Here is a 20,761-nt window from a genome sequence, read left to right as displayed (position 1 = left end):
AGCCTCTCTCTCTCTCTCTCTCTCTCTCTCTCTCTCTCTCTCACTCTCTCTCTCTCTCTTAGTCTCTCTTCTCTCTCTCTCTCTCTCTCTCTCTCCTCTCTCTCTCTCTTCTCTCCTCTCACTCTCTCACTCTCTCTCTCACTCTCTCTATCTTTCTCTCTCTCTCTCTCTCCTTTGCCTCTCTCTCTCGCTCTCTTAGCCTCTCTCTCTCGCTCTCTTAGCCTCTCTCTCCTCGCCTCTCTTAGCCTTCGTCTCTCTCTCTCTCTCTCTCACTCTCTCTCTCTCTCTCTCTCTTTGCCTCTCTCTCTCGCTCTCTTAGCCTCTCTCTCTCGCTCTCTTAGCCTCTCTCTCTCGCTCTCTTAGCCTCTCTCTCTCTCTCTCTCTCTCTCTCTCTCTCTCTCTCACTCTCTCTATCTTTCTCTCTCTCTCTCTTAGCCTCTCTCTCTCTCACTCTCTCTCTCTCTCCTAGCCTCTCTCTCTCTCTCTCACTCTCTCTCTCTCACTCTCTCTCTCTCCTAGCCTCTCTCTCTCTCTCTCACTCTCTCTCTCTCCTAGCCTCTCTCTCTCTCTCTCTCTCTCACTCTCTCTCTTTAGCCTCTCTCTCTCTCTCTCCCTCTCTCACTCTCTCTCTCTTAGCCTCTCTCTCTCTCTCTCTCTCTCTCTCTCTCTCTCTCTCTCTCTCCTAGCCTCTCTCTCTCTCTCTCTGTCTCTCTCTCTCTCTCTCTCTCTCACTCTCTCTCTTAGCCTCTCTCTCTCTCCCTCTCTCACTCTCTCTCTTAGCCTCTCTCTCTCTCTCTCTCTCTCTCTCTCTCTCTCTCTCTCTCTCTCTCTCTTAGCCTCTCTCTCTCTCTCTCTCTCAATTCAATTCAATTTAAGGGCTTTACTGGCATGGGAAACGTGTTTACATTGTCAAAACAAGTAAAATAGACAACAAACAAAAGTGAAATAAACAATACAAAATGTACAGTAAATGTTAGACTTACTCTCTCTCTTAGCCTCTCTCTCTCTATCTCTTAGCCTCTCTCTCTCTATCTCTTAGCCTCTCTCTCTCTATCTCTTAGCCTCTCTCTCTCTCTCTCTTAGCCTCTCTCTCTCTATCTCTTAGCCTCTCTCTCTCTATCTCTTAGCCTCTCTCTCTCTATCTCTTAGCCTCTCTCTCTCTATCTCTTAGCCTCTCTCTCTCTCTCTTAGCCTCTCTCTCTCTATCTCTTAGCCTCTCTCTCTCTCTCTCTTAGCCTCTCTCTCTCTATCTCTTAGCCTCTCTCTCTCTATCTCTTAGCCTCTCTCTCTCTCTCTCTATTTCTCACTTGTCTACCCAGGGGTGGAGTAGTAATCCATTGGCTACATAGGGATACAGAGGAAAGCTTGAGAAGGACATGTGAGTGCTTGGTATTGTCAGAAGGAAGGTACAAGAAACTATTTGTTTCATCGGACTGCACAATATATCTATTCCATCAAGACTTCATGTGTGGGTTTCAGATTGCAAATTCCGACACAGTGACTGCGATAGCTTCAACAACGCTTTGTCAATGGAGTCCAGGACCATCTTACAAAGGTGATACAGTAATGTAGAGAAATCCGCTGTCATGGTATTATATTGTAGCTATGTTGCAGCAGATCTCCTGTTCACTCATGTGTTCATAGCACAATGTGAGCTCTGCTTTAAGATATAGCTGCAGAAACTCTGTGAACACACACAAACATGTCACAACCATGACAAGCCGGCATGGGCTTTTGGCCTGTGTCTTCCTCATTCATTTCCGGGTCTTACTGTAAACAAAACAGTGGAGGGACACATTGACTTAGTTCAGGGCTTCAAGTAAAAGCAAAACATCTTTCTCTGGTTGAATGAGTACGAGCCGATACTGATTTAAATAACCCAGAGGAGAGACAGATCTTGCCCTAGAGAATATGAGAGAGGAAAGAGCGTCAGAGGGTGAGCAACACAACATGTATGAAAGGGTTGGCTCACCAACAGAGAGAGAGCAGACTCCTATAGGGCGGAAGGAACCATCTGACAACCCAGAACCAATCACATCCACCACCATGCTTCAAACTGACACTGAAACCAGTCAACATAACACATTATGTAAACACAGAATTATAACATGGGATGTATTCCATAAACAGTATGTTTTTGTTGAAAATAGGTGACACATTCATTTTAATTTGAATAATTTTGAATATTTTCTATAGTGCACTATTATATAAATCATATCAGAATTGGAATCCAATGATAGGACCATACTGATATGTAGGTCAGGATAAATGTTTCCTTTGAGTTACAACAATAAACTGTTCCAAGGCAAACCAAACAACACACTGCACAGTAGAACCATACATGTAAACAGTGAGGCCAGAAATGATTGATGCCCTTGAACTGTGACCTCCCAACTACTCCGACTGTCTTCATCCAATGTTCCCAACCACTACCACAGCTGAGGAAACTGGATTTATGGCCATATGGAATGAGAGGAGCTCCACTGTTACACGATAAGAGAAAGACTTCACCAACGAGGCTACGTATCATCCTGACCCTACTGTTATGTACAGTACCGAATGGATGACCTTTTATTTTCCTGTCAAATCGCCACCTGGCAACCCATCCCTTATGGGATTAATTGACTCATAAACAAACATTACAATAATTCACTATGGTAATTAAATGATGATTCTTCTTCCGGTGTTCTCTGCAGTGCGCATCACATAAAGAGTCAAAAAGAAGAAAAAAAGAAAGAAAAAGTAAGGGAAGAATCTATGCATAATTGTCAATTACATCCCTAAAGCTGTAAATAATATACATTCACACTGTATCTAGGCACAAGGAGAGAACCAGATGCAGACACAGGAGGCAGATGGTTGGAGTCTTACAATGTTTATTAATCTAAAGGGCTGGGCAAGAGAATGGTCGTGGACAGGCAAAAAGGTCCAAACCAGATCAGAGTCCAGAAACAGGCAATGGTCAAAACCGGGAGGACTAGAAAAAAGGATAATAGCAAAAGGAGTATGGGAAAAACACGCTGGTTGACTTGACTAAACATACAAGGTGAACTGGCACAGAGAGCCAGGAAACACAGAGAAAAATAAATTGGGGGAAATAAGCGACACCTGGAGGGGGTGGAGACAATCACAGGAACAGGGGAAACAGATCAGGGTGTGACACACTGTACATATACACACATACATAACATATATTGTCACACGGAGTGGTACAGGTGAACCCAAGAGCAGACTCAGACACGGAGACTGGGATGAGGTAACCAAGGTATTGGTTGAAACACGGGGGGAAGGTTGAGTGCAGGCCAGGGGAAGCACAGGCAGGTAGCCAGAAACCAGGTGCGGCAGCTGAGGCTGGAGCAAGAGGTGTTGGGACAGGGTGAGCAGGTCCGGAGGGGAATCCAAGGGAGCGTAGATTGGGGAATCCAGGACAGAGTAGCAGGACTGATGAGAAGTTGGACTGGAGACAGGGACCAGAGTCAGAGCGGGCAGAACTGTAGCGGAGAGGTAAACAGCATCAGGCAAGGGAAAACAGGAACAAACGGCTAGAAACATGGACTAACTGAGCAGAGATTATGATCTAGCAGTGTGGAAGTGGCAGGACTGAGTATTTGTAGAGGTCTTGATTATGGATCAGGGTGCAGCTGGTGTGGATCTGCTCTGACTCCAGCACACCTGTCTCCACCCACACCATCGCACACACACACAGAGAGAGAGAGAGAGAGAGAGAGTGGTGGCAGGTCACAGGATGAGCGCTAGGGAGCATGGCAGGAGCAGATGTCACACAGATAAATAAATACAGGAAAAAAGAAACAGAAGTCATTTCAACCCAGTCTGGCACAAAGAGAAGATTCATATGGGAGACAAGCCTCTACACAATCTATATACATAGAAGCTAAATATTTTTACAATGTAATTATAGGTCAATTTGGACACATGGAATCATGCAGTAACCAAAAAAGCGTTAAACAAATCAAGATATAGATATAGTAGCCACCCTTTTACTTGATGACAGCTTTGCTCAATCTTGGCATTCTCTCAACCAGGTTCATGAGGTAGTCACCTGGAATGCATTTAAATTAACAGGTGTGCCTTGTTAACAGTTAATGTGTGGAATTTCTTTCCTTCTTAATTCTTTGAGCCAATCATTTGTGCTGTGAAAGTAGGGGTGGTATACAGATGATAGTCCTATTTGCTAAAAGACCAAGTCCATATTATGGCAAGAACAGCTCAAATAAGCCAAGAGAAATGCAGTCCATCATTACTTTAAGACATGAAGGTCAGCCAATGCGGAACACTTCAAGAACAAAAACCGTCAAGTGCCAATGATGAAACTAGCTTTCATGAGGACCGCCATAGGAAAGGAAGACCCAGAGTTCCCTCTGCTGCAGACGATACATGCATTAGAGTTAACTGCACCTCAGATTACAGCCCAAATAAATGTTTCGAAGAGTTTAAGTAACAGACACATCTCAACATCAACTGTTCAGAGGAGACTGCGTAAGTCAGGCCTTCATGGTCAAAGTGCTGAAAAGAAACCACTACTAAAGGACACCAATAATAATAAGAGACTTGCTTTGGCCAAGAAACACAAGAGGAAATCTGTCCTTTGGTCTGATGATTCTGAGATTTTTGGTTCCAACCGCCTTGTCTTTGTGAGACACAGAGTAGATGAATGGATTATCTCCGCGTGTGTGGTTCCCACCGTGAAGCATGGAGGAGGAAGTGTGATGGTGTGGAGGTGCTTTACTGGTGACACATTCAGCGATTTATTTAGAGTTCAAGGTACCCTTAACCAGCATGGCTACCACAGCATTCTGCAGCTTAGTGGGACTATCATTTGTTTTTCAGCAGGACAATGACCCAACACACCTCCAGGCTGTGTACGGGCTATTTGACAAAGAAGGAGAGTGATGGAGTGCTGCGTCAGATGTCCTGGACTCCACAATCAACCGACCTCAACCAAATTGAGATGGTTTGGGAGGAGTTGGACCGCAGAGTGAAGGAAAATCAGCTAACAAGTACTCAGCATATGTGGGAACTCCTTCAAGACTGTTGGAGCTGGTTGAATTATACTATTTTATACCAATACAATTGATCAGAAAAATTGATTTTGTTAAACAAGTCATATATTTCTTCTCTCAAAAAGGTAGGGGTCAAACTTATTGAAACCCCCTAAAGATTCTTAGAAATAAAGTAGTCAAATGTTTCGTATTTGGTCCCATATTCCTAGCACGTAATGACTGCATATGACTCTTGTGAATCTACAAACTTGTTGGATCTATTTGCAGTTAGTTTTGGTTGTGTTTCAGTTTATTTTGTGCTCAATAGAAAGGAATGATCAATTCTGTATTGTGTCATTTTGGAGTCACTTTTATTGTAAATAATAATAGAATATGTTTTTAAACACTTCTACATGAATGTGGATGCTACCAGGATTATGGATAATCCTGAATGAATTGTGAATAATGATGAGTGTGAAAGTTACAGCGGGTCAAAGATCATATCCCCAAACCATCCTAACCTCTCACCTTTACCAATAACATGGGAGGTTAGCATGTCTTCGGGGTATTATCTTTGACCCGCTGTAACTTTGTCACTCAACATAATTCACGATTCATTCAGGATTATCCGTAACCATGGTAGCATCCACATTAAACTGAACTAATTCTAGTTTCTATCAGAGGACCTTACCTCTCTCAAACAGTGACACATTAGGCAACATAATTATATTCTAATCCCCCTGCTCCACCTGAATCAGTGTTGTACTTACCTAGCGTTAAGTGTTGACAAGAGCAGTGCATGTCACTGTGGCAGGTAATTGATCACTCCAAGACTCTGCTTAGCAGTCAGCATGTCCTAAATTGTAAAGCCTTGCGGTGTGTATTATACCTGTAGAACGTTATACCCTGGCCTGCAGAGCGGGGCTGAAAGCCCTTCATGTGGGGCTGGCAGGATAATTATTTAACCTTCCACTGGAGCAGAAACATGGGAGCCAATGTGAGCCAGTTGAAGGCCTAGGCTCTGCCTCAGGGTGACATTATGTTGGGGGCTGGGGGGTTGTGGCTGATGGGACTCCCTGGGGGTGAGAGGAGCTGGGGGACGGGTGAGATGGGTGACAGGTGGTGAGGTGTACTCCTGGGTGACATTATGTTGGGGGCTGGGGGGTTGTGGCTGATGGGACTCCCTGGGGGTGAGAGGAGCTGGGGGACGGGTGAGATGGGTGACAGGTGGTGAGGTGCACTCCTGGGTGACATTATGTTGGGGGCTGGGGGGTTGTGGCTGATGGGACTCCCTGGGGGTGAGAGGAGCTGGGGGACGGGTGAGATGGGTGACAGGTGGTGAGGTGCACTCCTGGGTGACATTATGTTGGGGGCTGGGGGGTTGTGGCTGATGGGACTCCCTGGGGGTGAGAGGAGCTGGGGGACGGGTGAGATGGGTGACAGGTGGTGAGGTGTACTCCTGTGTGACATTATGTTGGGGGCTGGGGGGTTGTGGCTGATGGGACTCCCTGGGGGTGAGAGGAGCTGGGGGACGGGTGGGATGGGTGACAGTGGTGAGGTGCACTCCTGGGTGACAGGTGGTGAGGTGCACTCCTGGGTGACAGGTGGTGAGGTGTACTCCTGGGTGACAGGTGGTAAGGTGTACTCCTGGGTGACAGGTGGTGAGGTGTACTCCTGGGTGACAGGTGGTAAGGTGTACTCCTGGGTGACAGGTGGTGAGGTGTACTCCTGGGTGACAGGTGGTGAGGTGTACTCCTGGGTGACAGGTGGTGAGGTGTACTCCTGGGTGACAGGTGGTGAGGTGTACTCCTGGGTGACAGGTGGTGAGGTGTACTCCTGGGTGACAGGTGGTGAGGTGTACTCCTGGGTGACAGGTGGTGAGGTGTACTCCTGGGTGACAGGTGGTGAGGTGTACTCCTGGGTGACAGGTGGTGAGGTGTACTCCTGGGTGACAGGTGGTGAGGTGTACTCCTGGGTGACTCGACACACGGATCACATCCCGATACTCCTAAATGGCATCTTTTTCTTGTCTAATGTTATTCAGGAATAGAAAAAGATTTTGGGGGGATTGTTTGGCCGTAGCCCCTAGTTTACAGTTTTTTTTAAGCAACTGTCATAGTGACACCAGTATACCTGACAGAATAGAATAATAAACACTGTGACTTCCATGTGTACTTCATCACGTCCTTGGACGCAGTAATTCAAAGCCAGCTGTCAATGTCAACATATTTTCCACTTAAAGAATGCATCAAAACAAGACCAAACTACACAATGGCATCACATTATTTTAAACTCTCAAAACACGTTATGTACAGCAAATTATCCTCATCCCTGAAAACCAGGATACAAGCTTTTTACTACAGTGAAAGGGGCAATATACAGTATGTCAGCCCACTCCTTTATGCAGTGCATGAAACATTCTCATCCAGACTTTTTTCTATTCATTTTTATTCAACACGTGTTGTTCTCTGCTATCTTGGGTCCCACTCTCTGACTCTCTGACTCAGTGCATGCATCATTCATGACTACATCTAACACTATCATACCCCAAGTAGATTTCAAGATGAAACATGCTCATCAAGTTTACAACAACTGCTTGCAAGACCTTTCCTTTTCTTTCAGATTGAAGGAGAGCAGAGGTCCACGTTTTGTTGCACCAAGCTGGCCGGATTTACTGTTGCTTCTTCTGTTAGGAACAAGGTACAAGCTATATGTCTCAGGTGACAAGCCAGTTGGTTTGTTTCCACGTGTCACTGCCCTACATTGGCAATTCACTGTAACCTTTCCCTCCCTCCCAGGAAATCAAGTCTTGTAAACTGTAAAGGGTGTTATCAAGACATTTCTCATGTTTTTCGGAGGCGAAAGGCTGCCAGACAGACTCTGGCGTGGGAAGATACAGAGATGGAAGAATCATATTTCCTCGGTATTGACCGCCTCGTCCCTCATCTGACATGTGCGTTAAACATTATTACAAAAACATCGGCCTCAAAACCTGGCCCGGTCAAGTGATGGCTTTTCAATAGCAGCGATTGTACACCTCACCTCGTGCACTTGCCCTTTCAGTTATTGATTGTGATAATAGGACGTTCAGGTTTCAAAGCTTTTGAAAGCATATAGTGATAACCTCTCCGATCCCCGAGACTGGGTCTCCGAGCAAGACAGGCCTTGCTATTTAAAATGGTCAACTACATGAAATATCAGCTAGAATATGATATTATATGGTCTCAATGAACATTTACAAAGTAAGTCAAGTTGTGAAGCATGACCTCACAATGCATTTACTGTCCCTGCTGTAAAACGGGAACGAAACATGACAATGTCACATAGAAATAACAATTCCCCACAGGGATATTCTCAGTTGCCTGATCCAGCACAATGCCTTTACATGTGATTAACTCGAGTCAATAGCAGAGTTTACCCATAGAGACGACATTCATTTTGATTCATTAAACCAACATGGCCACCTTTTACATAAGGTTCAAGTGCATTCAAAAACATGATGTTCCTGTGTTATAGATACATTTCCATACTGAAGTTGGAATAATACTGTGAACTTGTGAAAATGATGATAATGCCCTTTTAGTGTCGGAGGTGTTTGAAAAGACCACCTGAAGTGTCTGCCTGTTTAGTTGGGTGGAGTTTTGCCTTTCCATGTTGACATGGCTACATTTCAGTTTCCCCTTCCTACTCAGACCATTCCCAGACAGTTCTAGCTAAATTCTTGTTTTACCATTTTAATTCAGAACAATCACAGTAAGGTTACTTAATTGTTACCCAGAAATTATTTGAACCTTCGTTTACAATGTATCTAATTTTGGTTTGTGTGTTTGTTGGTTTAGCTTTCTCTAACTTTGTAGCAGGTATGGTCTGCATGTGTAGGTGCTTATTGCGTCATGATTTCAAGGGGTCCCAATATCTTTTCCAACTGTCCCCTTATATGGTTTTTATGCCCATTCTAGAATGCCCTTCTAGCCAATCAGAACATAGCACTCAACAATTCTGTGGTATAATTACTCAATAAGGCACGAGGGGGTCTGTTATGTGACCAATATACCACGGCTAAGGGCTATTCTTCTGCACGAAACAATGCAGAGTGCCTGGATACAGCCCTTAGCCATTGGGCGGCAGGTAGCCTGGCGGGTAGGATCATTTCGGTTGCTGGATCTCCAAGCTGACAATGTAAAAATCTGTTGTTTTGCCCCTGAGCAAGGCAGTTAACCCACTGTTCCCCAGGCGCCGATGACATAGATGTCGATGAAGGCAGACCCCCACACCTCTCTGATTCAGAGGGGTTGGGGTAAATTCAAAAGACACACTTCAGTTGAATGCATTCAGCTGTACAACTGACTAGGTATCCCCCTTTCCCTATATTGGCCACAAACCCCTGAGGTGCCTTATTGCTATTACAATCTGCTTACCAAAGTAATTAGTGCATTAAAAGGTACTGTTTTGTCATACCTGTGGTATTCGGTCCCATTTATCACGGCTTTCAGCTAATCAGCATTCAGGGCTTGACCCACCCAGTTTATAATTGATATTGAATACTGTGAAAACAGCTGCATTCGACCTTTAAAGAATAGCTGCAAGTATGGAAAACAAATCATGTGCCATTTCATTTAACACTTCATTTAGCAGGCTAAGCAGATAACCCATTATTTCTTTGTGGCAGAAGGCTGGCTGCCTCCGAAGAGAACGTTGCCTCTTTAATGGCAACGGAGTTACAGAGCTAAGTGTTTCACACTCCAAAGGTCAGGGGCTTACAGTGATGGAATATTAGCTTGTGTTTCATTTAATGAAATCAATTATCTCTGTGCTCATAAAGGGAGATTATTGGGGACTATGAGTGAGAAAGAGGGAGAGAAAAACCTGAATATTGCTGGACATGTTTGCCTCAGAAAAAGCAGAGGCGTTTTGGGGTTGTTGGAATGTTCCACCTCACACGCCGGGGTTGTACCGGGTTGGATCGGACCATCATAGCCCACCAAGTATTTATTAAATTAATTTGTATACACATGGGTATACAACTTAACTACACTAGAGCCTAAGTATATCACTACAGTGAGTAGCTCTGGGTAAGACTGTCTGATAAACCACTAAAATACTAATAAAAAGTGTTCCCACTGAAACAGAATGAGCTTTAAACAAACAATGGAGCAAAACATAAAATACATCCTTGTAATGGGATGTTTCAGATCCTGTTTCCTTCGTATACTTTATACAATGTACAATTGGAATGCAATACAAAGAAATCACAGTAACTGCCCACATCGTAGCTAAGCAGCGTGGGATGCCACTCCAGGAAGGCCATTAAGCATCAGTAGTCAAGACCCTACTTCCTCTTCAATCAGAGGAGTGATTCCCTCCATCTAGTGAGAGACTGGGAGTGACACAGCTGATCAGAGCATCAGAGCCCATTACCTGACTGTCAGTGTCTGGCCAGACACTCCACACTGCCTTGTTTTTTTTCTGTTCTGTGTTCCTGTACATCAAGCCCCTCTTTAGGTACAATTAATCACAATTGAATTGAAATTAAATGCATTTGCATTTGCATGAGTTGGGTTTGAACTATATATGAATTAGTGTTTGCGGTCAAATGAGATGTGTTTTTCAGACAGTCACAAAGTGTTTTTTGAGTGTTTTGGGTGTGACATCAGAGCCTTGTATATATATATATATCTAAACACATGGCTCTGAGCACAACTAACCTAACGTGGCAGGCCTAAAAAGACTCATGAGCGGAGTCCCCACATCTGTTTTTCAGGGGAAACGGAAGTTAGGTTGAAAATACTGTATCCCTGAAAACCAGAAGCATACGCTTTCTGCCCACTCAAGAGAGGAGAGCACAACCAGCAGCGATGTTGTTTTTCACTGGCCCTGCAACCAGGTGGGGGAAAGTATACACAACATTAGGCACAAAACATTAGGAATATTGAGTTCCACCCCCTTTTGTCCTTTAGAACAGCCTCAATTCATCAGGGCCTGGACGGAGCTGGGAATAAAGATAGAAATATAAGACAAGACACACATCACGACAAGAGAGACACAACACTACATAAAGAGAGACCTAAACCAACACTACATAAAGAGAGACCTAAGACAACACTACATAAAGAGAGACCTAAGACAACACTACATAAAGAGAGACCTAAGACAACACTACATAAAGAGAGACCTAAGACAACACTACATAAAGAGAGACCTAAGACAACACTACATAAAGAGAGACCTAAGACAACCAGACATAAAGAGAGACCTAAGACAACACGACATAAAGAGAGACCTAAGACAACACTACATAAAGAGAGACCTAAGACAACACTACATAAAGAGAGACCTAAGACAACACTACATAAAGAGAGACCTAAGACAACACTACATAAAGAGAGACCTAAGACAACACTACATAAAGAGAGACCTAAGACAACACTACATAAAGAGAGACCTAAGACAACACGACATAAAGAGAGACCTAAGACAACACGACATAAAGAGAGACCTAAGACAACACTACATAAAGAGAGACCTAAGACAACACTACATAAAGAGAGACCTAAGACAACACTACATAAAGAGAGACCTAAGACAACACGACATAAAGAGAGACCTAAGACAACACGACATAAAGAGAGACCTAAGACAACACGACATAAAGAGAGACCTAAGACAACACTACATAAAGAGAGACCTAAGACAACAACATAGCAAAGCAGCAACACATGACAACACAGCATTGTCGCAACACAACATGACAACAACATGGTAGCAACACAACATGACGGCAGCACAACATGGTAGGAGCACAAAACATGGTACAAACATTATTGGGCACAGACAACAGCACAAAGGGAAAGAAGGTAGAGACAATACATCATGAGTATAATTAAGTGTCACAACTGTCATTAAGAGTGTCCATGATTGAATCTTTGAATGAAGAGATGGAGATAAAACTGTCCAGTTTGAGTGTTTGTTGCAACTCGTTAAAGTCGCTAGCTGCAGCGAACTGAAAAGAGGAGCGACCCAGAGATGTGTGTGCTTTGGGGACCTTTAACAGAATGTGACTGGCAGAACGGGTGTTGTATGTGGAGGATTAGGGCTGCAGTAGACATCTCAGATAGGGGGTGTGGGGCCTAAGAGGGTTTTATAAATAAGCATCAACCAGTGGGTCTTGCAGCGGGTATACAGAGAGTATAGAGTGCAGTGATGTGTCCTATAAGGAGCATTTGTGGCAAATATGATGGCCGAATGGTAAAATACATCTAGCCGCTCGAGAGCACCCTTACCTGCCGATCTATAAAGTACGTCTCTGTAATCTAGCATGGGTAGGATGGTTATCTGAATCAGGATTAGTTTGGCAGCTGGGGTGAAAGAGGTGTGATTACGAAAGAGGAAACCAAGTCTAGATTTAACCTGAGATTGCAGCTTTGATATGTGCTGACAGAAGGACAGTATACCATCTGCCATACTCCCAAGTACTGCGTTGCAGTTCTTGACACAAACCGGTGCTCCTGGCACCTACTACCACACCCTGTTCAAAGGCACAGGTTAAATCTTGTGTCTTGCCCATTCACCCTCTGAATGGCACATATACACAATCCGTGTCTCAATTGTCTCAAGGCTTAAAAATCATTCTTTAACCTGTCTCCCCCCTTCATCTACAACTGATCGAAGTTAATTTAACAGGTGACATCAATAAGGGATCATATCTTTCACCTGGATTCACCTGGTCAGTCTGTCATGGAAAGAGAGGGTGTTCATAATGTTTCATACACTCAGTAGGCTACATTCATACACTCAGTAGGCTACACTCTGAGAAAAAAAAGGTTCCAAAAACAGGAGATTCCCAACACCTCCTTGTTAGGGTATAACTAGGCCCTCAAAGAAAGGCCTTGTGATATATGGAATGTTTTGTCATAAATAATAACATTTCTAAGGCTAATAAGGCTGGTGGAACCCTTCAGAGAGGGTTCTACACTGAGCAAAAAATATAAACGCAACATGTAAATTATTGGTCCCATGTTTCATGAGCTGAAATAAAAGTTCCCAGAAATGTTCCATATGCACAAAAAACGGATTTATCTCAAGTTGTGCACAAATGTGTTTATATCGAAGTTAGTGAGCATTTCTCCTTTGCCAAGATAATCCATCCACCTGACAGGTGTGGCATATCAATAAGCTGATTAAAGAGCAAGACCATTACACAGGTGCACCTTGTGCTGGGGAAAATAAATGGCCACTCTAAGATGTGAAGTTTTGTGTTCCCACTCTCCTCCGACACCGATTCTAAGTTCAATTGCTTTCTAACTCCAACATTGGAGTCATATGAATGGACTGGAGCGAAATGAGAACAACGTAATTTGACAGACGCCCCAAATACATATATCTGATTCTCCAACCTGTCAGTCAAGCCAGGATCCAGCCACTGAGCCTCTGCAGGCAGCGAAGTTGCAATCTCTTCTCTAAGACAGACTAGTGAAAAAACAAGCATCAACAGAGAATTGTATTATAACAGACCTTATATTGAATTGGAGTGACACAAGCCTGACAATAATGCATACTATCACTACTTTTGAGGAGCATATTTGAAATTGTTCTGCGGCCGCATGCTCGTCTAGATGTAGTAGATTGAAAACAATGTGTTTTCTTGTTCGGACATGACAGCTGTTTTCAAAGCAAGTCTGGTATCTGACAATAAACAAAGATGGAGACATTGATCCTGTTGAGATACACAGTATCTTATAAACCCTTTCAAGATAGCAGTGTCCTATTGAGGTGTCTTTAAATTACAAAAAAATAAGGACTCCTGTATTTGGAAGGTGTTTTTGTTTTGTTTTCTCATATAATTCACAGTGTAATATTAAAAACACATTGTACATCTGTCACAAATACAGGTATTTACTCTCATCTACAATGGGTCCAATACATCATACCTCACAATGTATTGAAAAGTTGCTCCATTGAACACAGTTAATGGAGATAGATATTCAAATCATGTTGTCCTGTACCCCATCCCAAATCATGTTGTCCTGTACCCCATCCCAAATCATGTTGTCCTGTACCCCATCCCAAATCATGTTGTCCTGTACCCCATCCCAAATCATGTTGTCCTGTACCCCATCCCAAATCATGTTGTCCTGTACCCCATCCCAAATCATGTTGTCCTGTACCCCATCCCAAATCATGATATAGATACACTTTCTGTCCTTTAATCAGGAGTTATCTATTTTTATCAGTAGCCCCGAAGGTGGAAGACACACTAACGTGCGTTAACACTTTTGTATTGGCACATATCAGGGAAATGTAGGCGCTTAGTCTGCTCTTAGACCGGCCTATAATGGGATGTTGCTGTAAATCTATACACACCTCTGCAGAAATGTAAGCAATAAAACTTCATGGGACCATAACATTATCCAATTGTACCAATACCGCCATCACATCCCCTTATGAGGACCATTCTTCTTCTCTGTTAGACCAGGGAGGGCTATGTACAAACACACACACACACACACACACACACACACACACACACACACACACACACACACACACACACACACACACACACACAGACACACACACACACACACACTGAAGAGCCAGATAACATTGCTACGACAAATAGAATGTCCTGTAATTTCACCCAAATCACACACTCTTAGAAAAAAGGGTTCCAAAAGGGTTTTTCGGCTGTCCCCATAGGAGAACCCTTTTGGGTTCCAGGAAGAACCCTTCTTGGTTCCAGGTAGACCTCTTTGGGGTTCCATGTAGAACCGACTATTTATCTCTAAGAGTATTTAAAAGCATCCCAGAGATGTTCAGACACAGCTTGATATGACATACACTTAGAGATAAATGGCTTTTCAGAATGTACTGTTTCATTTTCACCAGTCACACCTTGAGTCTAATTTCCATTATCAAACATCCCACTCTCCTTTCTTTGCGCATCAACTGCTGTAAAGTGAGTGGGCTAGTCAGCACTTAGTGTGCCCCAGCACATCACCTCTCTGGAGAAAAACACATAGTGACATTTGGGCCTGCCTGGTTCTGTAGGCCCAAAGCCAGAGGCCACAGTATACGGGCCAGCCAGAGGGAGGCACTGCGCGTGGGATAGAAATGTCAGACTGCAGGGATGAGGCACGTCACTCACTCTGCACTCCGCTGTGTAATTAAGGAAAAGGCTACTGCCTGGGCAATGGACTGCACGGCTGCTGCCAAGGAGTTATTACTGCACGACGTACTGTTCCCTTTCACCCAGACACTAACACACACACACACACACACACACACACATGTACATACTAGATACACACAAACACATACACAATCACACACACACACATACACATGTACATACTAGATACACACAAACACATACACAATCACACACACACACATACACATACACACAAAATGTGTGTGAGGATGGGTGAAGAAGAGACTTTTCAGTAAGTACCTGGCTCCTTTGACTGCCATTAACTCTGGCACCGGCATGTTATTCCATTAACTCTGGCACCGGCATGTTATTCCTTTAACTTTGGCACCGGCATGTTATTCCATTAACTCTAGCACCACTATGTTATTCAATTAACTCTGGCACCACTATGTTATTCCATTAACTCTGGCACCACTATGTTATTCAATTAACTCTGGCACCACTATGTTATTCCATTAACTCTAGCACCACTATGTTATTCAATTAACTCTGGCACCAGTATGTTATTCCATTAACTCTGGCACCAGTATGTTATTCCATTAACTCTGGCACCAGTATGTTATTCCATTAACTCTGGCACCACTATGTTATTCAATTAACTCTGGCACCAGTATGTTATTCCATTAACTCTGGCACCAGTATGTTATTCCATTAACTCTGGCACCAGTATGATATTCCATTAACTCTGGCACCAGTATGTTATTCCATTAACTCTGGCACCGGCATGTTATTCCTTTAACTTTGGCACCGGCATGTTATTCCATTAACTCTAGCACCACTATGTTATTCAATTAACTCTGGCACCAGTATGTTATTCCATTAACTCTGGCACCAGTATGTTATTCCATTAACTCTGGCACCAGTATGTTATTCCATTAACTCTGGCACCACTATGTTATTCAATTAACTCTGGCACCAGTATGTTATTCCATTAACTCTGGCACCAGTATGTTATTCCATTAACTCTGGCACCAGTATGTTATTCCATTAACTCTGGCACCACTATGTTATTCAATTAACTCTGGCACCAGTATGTTATTCCATTAACTCTGGCACCAGTATGTTATTCCATTAAATCTGGCACCAGTATGTTATTCCATTAACTCTGGCACCGGCATGTTATTCTATTAACTCTGGCACCGGCATGTTATTCCATTAACTCTGGCACCGGCATGTTATTCCATTAACTCTGGCACCGGCATGTTATTCCATTAACTCTGGCACCGGCATGTTATTCCATTAACTCTGGCACCTACATGTTATTCCATTAACTCTGGCACCTGCATTTTATTCCATTAACTCTGGCACCTGCTTGTTATTCCATTAACTCTGGCACCGGCATGATATTCCATTAACTCTGGCACCTGCATGTTATTCCATTAACTCTGGCACCTGCTTGTTATTCCATTAACTCTGGCACCTGCATGTTATTCCATTAACTCTGGCACCTGCTTGTTATTCCATTAACTCTGGCACAGGCTTGTTATTCCATTAACTCTGGCACCTGCATGTTATTCCATTAACTCTGGCACCTGCATGTTATTCCATTAACTCTGGCACCTGCATGTTATTCCATTAACTCTGGCACCTGCTTGTTATTCCATTAACTCTGGCACCGGCATGATATTCCATTAACTCTGGCACCTGCATGTTATTCCATTAACTCTGGCACCTGCTTGTTATTCCATTAACTCTGGCACCTGCTTGTTATTCCATTAACTCTGGCACCAGCATGATATTCCATTAACTCTGGCACCGGCTTGTTATTCCATAAGCTTCTATAGGCTTCAGGGTTTCTGCAACAGGAAATGTTCTTGGTACAGTGGATTGTAAAGCCTATAACATTTCACAAGGTACCAACCAGACCAGGCTGATCAATTTCCTGCCAGACATATTGAATAAAAGGAAAAAGAAGGTGACTAGAGTTCCTTGAGGGAGTGTTTGTTCTTTAGAGTGGCTACTGTCCAAGAGAAATACGTGTGGTTTGTGTAAAGCTCAGTTTGTCCATAACCATAGAGGGGAAATCCACCAAAGCTGACCGCTCACACCCACTCGTCTGCATTCCAGAGCACAACCTTAAACCTCCACAGCAAGTCAACATGACCCTGGGAGTACACGTCTCACATGCTATAACACACACACAATAACCTGCCTGCCACACACACACAAACACACACACACACACACACATACACACACACGCACATGCACACACACACACACACACACACGTACATGCACACACACACACACACACACATGCACACACACACACGCACACACACACACACACACACACGCACACACACACACACACACACAGACACATGCACACACACACACACACATGCACACATGCACACACACACACATACACACACACACACACACACACATGCACACACACACACACACATGCACACACACACACACACACACACACACACACACACACACACACACACACACACACACACACACATTCACACATTCACACACACACACAAACACACATTCACACTCACACTGGTCACTAAGTCCCCTGACATCTGTCACCTCTCAGTGGCTCAAGCCAAAGTCAGCACTTTCTACATTTAGTAGAAACCACTGGGGAAATACAGAGGTCTCTGTCATGGACTTACGTTATGTATGAATGTGCATACATTTGGACATTGGATGTTGTCTCATACATAGAGATAGGTGTATCCTGGTCAGGTAAAGCTCTGTGCCCTTGCTATAGCCTACAGCTGGGACCCAGAGTGGTTCCTGCATGGCTAGGTGACTTGGTCCTAGCCATACTCGTACCCAATGATGGACACATCTCAAGGAGATGAGAAAGATGCACACTTCTCAAGTGTCAGGATTCGATCTCACACCTTGATTGGTGCATTGTGCAGTATTGTCAAAGTTATTACTTGTAGTGGGTTTATAATGGGTTTGGAAGGTAGTTGGAAGTTCTTTTCTGGTTTTGGAGTTCTGCTCTATTTCTCATTGGTTTGTGTTGTGCGTGTCCAGTCCTCCGTGACTGAGTGGCCTGCCTGTGATGTCGGCCTTCTCACCCATGGGATTCACACCTTCTACACACACCAACATCTTTTCCACCTTACTGAAGAAGCTAATGGCTTTTATCACAGCTCAAGTGTTTTCTCCTCTCTCTTTAATACCCCCCCTCTCTCTCTGTCTCTCTCTTTAACACCCCCCCTCTCTCTCTCTGTCTCTCTCTTTAACACCCCCCCTCTCTCTCTGTCTCTCTCTTTAACACCCCCCCTGGCTCTCTCTCTCTCTCTCTCTTCTCTCTCTCTCTTTAACACCCCCCCTGGCTCTCTTTCTGTCTCTCTCTTTAACACCCCCCCCTCTCTCTCTCTGTCTCTCTCTTTAACACCCCCCCCCCTCGCTCTCTCTCTGTCTCTCTCTTTAACACCCCCCCCTGGCTCTCTTTCTGTCTCTCTCTTTAACACCCCCCCTGGCTCTCTCTCTGTCTCTTTCTTTAATACCCCCCCTGGCTCTCTCTCTCTCTGTCTCTCTCTTTAATACCCCCCCCTGGCTCTCTCTCTCTGTCTCTCTCTTTAATACCCCCCCCTGGCTCTCTCTCTCTGTCTCTCTCTTTAATACCCCCCCCCTCGCTCTCTCTCTGTCTCTCTCTTAAACACCCCCACCCCCCTGGCTCTCTCTCTGTCTCTCTCTTTAATACCCCCCCTGGCTCTCTCTCTCTGTCTCTCTCTTTAATAACCCCCCGGCTCTCTCTCTCTGTCTCTCTCTTTAATAACCCCCCGGCTCTCTCTCTCTGTCTCTCTCTTTAATACCCCCCCCTGGCTCTCTCTCTCTGTCTCTCTCTTTAATACCCCCCCCTCGCTCTCTCTCTGTCTCTCTTTGTAATACCCCGTCTTGCTCTCTCTGTCTCTCTCTTTAATACCCCCCCCTGGCTCTCTCTCTCTGTCTCTCTCTTTTAATACCCCCCCTGGCTCTCTCTCTCTATCTCTCTCTTTAATACCCCCCCTGGCTCTCTCTCTGTCTCTCTCTTTAATGCCCTCTCTGTCTCTCTCTTTAATACCCCCCCTGGCTCTCTCTCTCTATCTCTCTCTTTAATACCCCCCCTGGCTCTCTCTCTGTCTCTCTCTTTAATACCCTCTCTGTCTCTCTCTTTAATACCCCCCTGGCTCTCTCTCTCTATCTCTCTCTTTAATACCCCCCCTGGCTCTCTCTCTGTCTCTCTCTTTAATACCCCCCCTGGCTCTCTCTCTGTCTCTCTCTTTAATACCCCCCCATTTCTCTCTCTCTTTAATACCCCCCATTTCTCTCTCTCTGTCTCTCTCTTTAACACCCCCCCCCCTGGCTCTCTCGCTCTGTCTCTCTCTTTAATACCCCCCCTGGCTCTCTCTCTCTGTCTCTCTCTTTAATACCCCCCTTGGCTCTCTCTCTGTCTCTCTCTTTAATACCCCCCATTTCTCTCTCTCTGTCTCTCTCTTTAATACCCCCCCCCGCTCTCTCTCTGTCTCTCTCTCTTTAATAGCCCCCCTGGCTCTGTCTGTCTCTCTCTCACTCACACACTCTCCCATCATCTCTCTCTCTGTGTCTCTCTCACTCACCCACTCTCCCATCATCTCTCTCTCTCTTTGTCCTCCTCACTCTCCCACTTCCTCCATCTTTTGAGGAGATGTGAGAGATTCTCTGATGCCTGCATGCGTTTTCAAAAGGGCCTTTGAGAACGTGTTTGAGGCGGCGAGGAGTGGGGAGGAGCTGGGAGGAGTGTCAGGCCCGATGCAGTCAGAGTCTAATGCACATGATTTCCATTGAGTAACACGTTGCCTGGCGGAGCCACTGGACCCCTCGCCAGGGTAATGGCTTGACAAATCAGATCTGTTAGATCTGTATGTACCTTTTCTCATGTGTCCTCCAGATAAACAGCTAACTGGACAGACCTCTGGGGGATTGCATGTGATTTACTGTACCAAGAACTGCACCAAGTCAGCCACAACAGAACTGGAGATATTCTGGGATATCGTCTTGGAGGGGAGCGTATTAACCATATAATGAAACATTTAGTGGTTTTAACTGGGTAGCTTGTAATGAGGGTCCGTATTCATAAAGCGCATCAGAGTAACAGTGCTGATCTGGGATCAGGTCCTCCCTATTATTCATTATTATCGACTACAGTCTTGGAAAAATAGGTTCTACCTGGAACCAAAAAGTGTTCTCCTATAGGGACAGCTGAAGAGCCGTTTTGGAACCCTTTTTTTCTAAGAGTGTAGGCAAAACAGATCCCAGATCATATTTCCTACACTAAGATGCTTTATAAATATGTCCGTATCAAAACGGACTCCCTCTGTCTTTGAGTCACACTTTATTTGGATCGTCCCATATAGATACTCTACAGATGGTCATACTATCAACAAACTATCTGTTGATCAGCAACTGCATGGTAAGGCTACGGTTAGGGTTAGGTTTAGAATAAGGGTAAGGGTTAAGGTAAGAGTTAGGGTTAGGGCTAGGGTTAGGGTAGGGGTTAAGTTTAGGTTTAGGATAAGGGTTAAGGTTAGTAGATAGTTCAAAT

General features: G+C 44.3%; 1 protein-coding gene across 1 annotated transcript in view; it reads right to left on the bottom strand.

Annotated features, from left to right (window-relative positions):
* Positions 1-6,026: 6,026 nt before the first annotated feature.
* Positions 6,027-20,761, bottom strand: part of LOC116359854 (extensin-3-like) — a 29,439-nt gene continuing 14,704 nt past the window's right edge. Inside the window, exon 2 of the mRNA XM_031813730.1 lies at positions 6,027-6,979. Coding sequence (XP_031669590.1) covers positions 6,027-6,979 — 953 coding nt within the window. The remainder of the gene's footprint in view (positions 6,980-20,761) is intronic.

The sequence above is a fragment of the Oncorhynchus kisutch genome, unplaced genomic scaffold, assembly GCF_002021735.2.
Source record: "Oncorhynchus kisutch isolate 150728-3 unplaced genomic scaffold, Okis_V2 Okis06b-Okis10b_hom, whole genome shotgun sequence".
Taxonomy (NCBI): Eukaryota; Metazoa; Chordata; class Actinopteri; order Salmoniformes; family Salmonidae; genus Oncorhynchus; species Oncorhynchus kisutch.
The sequence above is the reverse complement of the archived record's forward strand: the minus strand, read 5'-3'. Positions and strand labels throughout refer to the sequence as shown.